Source organism: Lolium perenne, chromosome 3 (genome assembly GCF_019359855.2).
Source record: "Lolium perenne isolate Kyuss_39 chromosome 3, Kyuss_2.0, whole genome shotgun sequence".
In the NCBI taxonomy this organism is placed as follows: Eukaryota; Viridiplantae; Streptophyta; class Magnoliopsida; order Poales; family Poaceae; genus Lolium; species Lolium perenne.
Genome location: NC_067246.2, coordinates 297,292,862 through 297,298,373, shown reverse-complemented (window position 1 = coordinate 297,298,373; position 5,512 = coordinate 297,292,862). Strand labels below are relative to the sequence as shown.

Below are 5,512 nucleotides of genomic sequence, written 5' to 3'. Positions count from 1 at the left end.
AGGGTTTCTTTTTCTTCTAAAATGGGGTTCTCCTCAGCCTCTCCATCAATCGATGCAACACAGCTTGAAGGGGTAGAAATTGAGGGGCTATGTTAAGTGAAGCAAAGCAGGTAAATTAGGCAAATCAGGCATACACTGGTATGGATGGTAGGCACCTATTTGTTAAGGATTAGATTATTATGATCTAATTAGTATATATCTACTCTTGTACGTAGGCTTGTAGCTAACTTGTATTACCACGGCACTTTTTAGAAGAAAAAAAGCAAACTTATTATGAATTGGAGGAAGTAATTTATTAAAATGCAGAAAAGATCTTGATAAATAGGCTGTGCGCGTGCTACGACGCGATTCCACGCTACAGCCCCCACAGGTCAATGTGACTCCAGAAGTCCAAAGAGCACAGATCGCAACGGCGTGTGTGGGGGACATGCGACGATCCTGCGGCTGCGTCGTGCCGTGAGACAGTATCGAGATAAAAATCGCGTTGATACAAACAGAGAGCTGCACCCGGCAGATTGTTCCATCGGACTCCATCATGTTAGAACATGTACACAGTCAATCAATCATCTGTACAAGGACGACTTCCCACGGAAATGATACCATTTTGGCAAGAACAAGCTAACCACAACTCCAAGAAAACAGGCGATCATAATTACACTAGTTAACTCTATGATGTCGATTCTAATTTAATTGCTCAAAGACAAGCATCTAAACTTTACTTGACCTTCTGCTTAGGAGTTGTGTCGTTGTATCCGATGCCCTTCCTTTTAGTAGGGAAGATAAGGAACACGAAGCTTGACAGAAACGCCATGCCCAGCGGCAGGTTCTTCAGCAGCTCCTCGGTGTTCTTGCCTGCGTCGGGGAAGAAGCAGTTCTGCAGCCCCACGTCGCTGAACGCCACGGTGAGGAAGACGACCGCCGTGAAGAAGGCATGCATGAAGTCCAGCGGGCGGATGCGGAGCCTCCTGAACTCGTCCGCACCGAAGGCCTGCTTCTCCTCTTCGCTGGAGAAGTTGAACACGTTGAAGCCGCGCAGCGTGGCGACGCCGTAGTAGAGCTTCTGGTCTCGGCCGAGGACGCTGTCGGTGAAGGCGAAGAAGAGGCAGCTGGCGGTGAGGACCAGGACGAGTGCCGCGGTGAGCCACTGGTTGGAGGTCTCGCACTTGCCGTGGTTGGTGAAGGACGGCGCCAGCGCCTGGTACGCCAGCACCGTGCCCGTCGGCAGGAGCTGCGCGAGGTTCGCGACGCTTGACATGACCTTGTCCGTCGCCGCCGGGGCAGCTGTAGGAGCAGTGGTGGTGGAGGCGCCGGCGTCCTTCGGAGTAGTGGGGGCCGTTCCGGCCGTTATCTCGCCGTTGTTGGTCTGCGAAGGTATGTGGATGACGATGGGCGACGACGAAGATGCCATTGTGTGCTCGATGTGGGCGTACGTGTCCTAGGAATATTCCAAGCTCTGTTCCACTCGTGCGGTAACGGCTGGTGCTTATATAGGGTGATCTGTCTGACGATAATCCTACGGAGACTGACGAATGATTCCAACTGCATCCGGCGTTGATTAGTCTAGTCTACTTCATATGTTGCATGCTGAAAAAGGGCTCTACATGCATCTACGTCGACACTTCAACTCTTCAAGCATGGTCAGCTGTACATATACTTAGAATACAATATAATCTTGATACATGTCCTTGCCTGGAAGTTAAAACTCTCCCGAAGTTACCGTAATTTGCAGCTAGCGGAAGTCGTCTTCCACGAAGGTGAGGAAGGAGAATTAGTCACCGCCTTCTATTTGTGTTGATAATTCATCATCGAATTTACGCGAGGCTAGGAGTATTTGGCTTGAGGCACACCGTCTACCCCGCCCTCTCCTGTTTTTTTCTTAAGACATGCATTTAGGCCTAACCTGAGGTAGAAGGAGGCTGCAGGGAGGCACTCTCTCAGCTTAGGGTTACAGGGATAGAAGCACCTTATATAGGTCAGGACTGGACTGGGCCAGATGGGCCACAACAGAGAACAAGAAGACAGCCCAACAGATACACCAACAGTTATCCAACACTCCCCCTCAAGATGGGTGATAAATGTCAATCATCCCCATCTTGGCACAGGCAAGATTACACTCCTTTGATCCTAGTCCTTTTGTTAAACAGTCTGCCATTTATTGTCCTGATCTCACATAAGCCAATGAGATAATCCCTGCATCAATCTTTTCTTTAATAAAGAATCTGTCTATCTCCACATGTTTAGTTCGCTCATGCTGGACAGGGTTGTTTGCTATGTTTATGGCAGACATATTATCACACCACACTTTCAAGTTTCCTTGCCTTAAAACTTTTAGCTCTCTTAGAAGGTTTCGTACCCACCATATTTCACCCAGGCCCTGTGACATAGCTCTGTACTCTGCTTCGGCGGTTGATTTCGAGATAACAGATTGTTTCTTACTTCTCCATGACACCAAATTTTCTCCAACAAAAACACAATACCCTGAGGTCGATCTTCGATCATCTAAGCAGCTAGGCCAATCTGCATCACAATATCTATCTACATTTAGGTGTCCATTACTTTTAAACCACAATCCTTTTCCCGGAGTGCCCTTCAAGTATCTCAAGATTCTTTGAGCTGCTTCCAAGTGTCCATCCCTCGGATCATGCATATAGCGACTTACTACACTCACTGCAAATGATATGTCTGGTCTTGTGTGGCATAAGTATATTAGTCTTCCAACAAGTCTTTGATATTTCTCCTTGTCTATGGGTTCTCCAGACTCTGCTGTGATTTTATTATTTTGGTCAATAGGGCTTGAAGCCACTCGGCACCCCAGCATGCCCATATCATCTAAGAGATCCAATGTATACTTTCTTTGAGATAGTGATATCCCTTTTGACGATCGTGCAACTTCTATTCCAAGGAAGTATTTAAGTTTTCCCAAATCTTTCACCTCAAAGGCTTGACTCAAGCATCCTTTCAGTTTTGAGATTTCAACATCATCATCTCCCGTGATAATAATATCATCAACATACACAGCAAGGATAGTGATTTTCTGCTCAGAATGTCTGTAAAATAAGGTATGGTCTCCATTGCATTGACCATACCCCATGCCACACACCACTTGCCTAAACCTATCAAACCAGGTCCGTGGAGATTGTTTGAGACCATATAGAGATTTCTTCAGTCTACATACCTTCCTTTTAGTTTCAGGTCTGACAAATCCTGGTGGCATCTCCATATACACCTCCTCTTGAAGATCACCATGCAGAAATGCATTTTTGACATCAAGTTGATGCAAGGGCCATCCGAAATTTGCTGCACAAGAGATCAATATTCTGACAGTGCTCATTTTTGCCACTGGTGCAAACGTCTCATCATAGTCAATACCAAAAGTCTTGCCTTATATCTCTCCACTTTTCCTTCTGCATTTTGTTTTACAGAATAGATCCACTTACAGCCTACTGTATTCTTTCCTTTAGGGAGATCTGTCAACTCCCATGTTTTATTTTTCTTCAAGGTCTCTAATTCTTCCACCATAGCATTGCACCATCTCGGGTCCGACCTGGCTGCCTTCCAATCCTTAGGAACAGATACAGTTTGCAGTGAAGCAACAAAAGCCCGAAAAGAGGGTGACAATGCCTCGTAAGAAATATAATTTCCTACGTCATAGTCATCATAACTCAGCCGCTTTGGGGGCCCAACTTTCCTTACCCCTTTCCTTATTGCAATTGGCAAGTCTAGACTATTATTAGACTCAGCCTGAGATTGATTCTCTCCAGCAGAATCTACACTTGTGCTTCCTTGATTTTCAGGTCCAATGGGTTGCTCCCCCTGCCCCTGGTCTTGTAGCTCCTCCAGTGCATCTACTTGTTCCCTTTGAACTTGTCTTCTAGCGTACACAAGTGGATTCTGCAGCCATCTTTTCTAGTGGTACGGGTATAGGTGGTGTAGGTGTACCAGGAATTGCAAGAATCTCCGCAACAATAGGAATTTGTTGATGTTACTGTTGGTCACCACCTTGCTGCTCTTGATCACCACCTTGCTGCTGCTCCCCCTCTTGAGCATCACCAAGATGGTCAAGCCCCTGGAACAAGCCACTAAGATCACTCTCACCGTCATAAAATGGTTCTGACTCGCGAAACGTAACATCCATGCTTACAAATGTCCTCCTATCAGTGGGACTCCAACACTTGTAACCCTTCTGTCTGGAGGAATAGCCAATAAAGATACATTTGATAGCCCGATGATCTAGCTTGCCAACAGATGGTCTATGATCCCTTACAAAACATGTACAGCCAAAGAGTTTGGGTGGTACAACAAAGTCATTGTTATTTAGAAGGAGTTGGCAAGGAGACTGCATACCTAGAATCTTTGAAGGCATTATGTTGATCAAATACGTAGTAGTCATAACTGCCTCACTCCATAAGAATTTGGGAATATTCATGGTAAACATAAGAGATCGAGCCACTTCAAGAATGTGCCTATTCTTCCGCTCAGCAACTCCATTCTGGGGAGGAGTGTCAGGACATGAAGTCTGGTGCAGTATACCTTGCGAAGATAAGAAAGCAGCAAAAGGTTTGTTGATATATTCCGTACCATTATCAGTTCTGATCACTTGCACCTAACATTGAATTGGTTTTTCACATAGGCACAAAAACTCTGAAAACAAGTGAACACTTCATCTTTGTGACGCATAAGATAAATCCATGTCATTCTGGAATAGCAGTCAATAAAAGTCACAAAGTACTTCATGCCACTTACTGACACAACAGGACACGTCCATACATCAGAGTGCACTAACACAAATGGGGATACACTTCTGATCCCTCTACTAACATAATAGGTTCTCGTATGCTTAGCATATTCGCATGCATCACAACATAATTTGGTTTTGTCCACTCCATTCATTACATCAGGAAAAACTCGAAACATTTTATCAAACGCCATGTGGCCCATTCGACAATGATGAACTAGTGCCATACTCTCCTTTCCTCCAACAATTGCAGCAAACACGGAACTAGCATCATGCCCCATCTTGTCACGATCTATGTGCCAAAGACCTCTATGCCTGGTTGCAGTCCCAATCTTCTTGCTGCTCTCCCTTTCCTGAATTAAACACATATATCTATCAACTATTATACGGTAGTCCTGCTGATCAATCAGGGCACTTAGAGATAGCACATTTGCTGGAAAAGCAGGAACATGTAGAACTGATGACAATTTTATGTTGGGTGTACATTGCACAGACCCCTCCCCTTTTATAGATTGTGCTGTGCCATCTGCTGTTTGGATAGTGCCTCTATGTGTGGGAGGATACTGAGTATAAGAGTCGAACTCATTAATATTCCCAGTAACATGTTTGGATGCTCCAGAATCAAGAATCCAATCTGAATTAGCATTATGAGTGGCTATAGAAACTCGATCAATATTACCTTCATCTTTGTAGACATAGTGAGCAAAGTTCCCAAAGGTTTCTTCATTTTGTCCTTCTTCCTTTGATTATCCCTTGGAGGTACTGGTAGTTGGCTCT

At 45.0% G+C, this 5,512-nt stretch overlaps 1 protein-coding gene across 1 annotated transcript; it reads right to left on the bottom strand.

Moving 5' to 3' along the window:
- Positions 1 to 515: 515 nt before the first annotated feature.
- Positions 516 to 1,445, bottom strand: LOC127345069 (protein DMP10). The gene has a single exon (XM_051371476.2). The coding sequence runs from the start codon at positions 1,406 to 1,408 to the stop codon at positions 716 to 718; it is 693 nt and encodes a 230-aa protein (XP_051227436.1). The 5' UTR covers positions 1,409 to 1,445; the 3' UTR covers positions 516 to 715.
- Between the last annotated feature and the right edge of the window lie 4,067 nt (positions 1,446 to 5,512).

What these genes read in the sequence shown, in the direction of transcription:
- LOC127345069 (XM_051371476.2), bottom strand. Translation starts at nt 1,408, where the DNA reads ATGGCATCTTCGTCGTCGCCCATCGTCATCCACATACCTTCGCAGACC.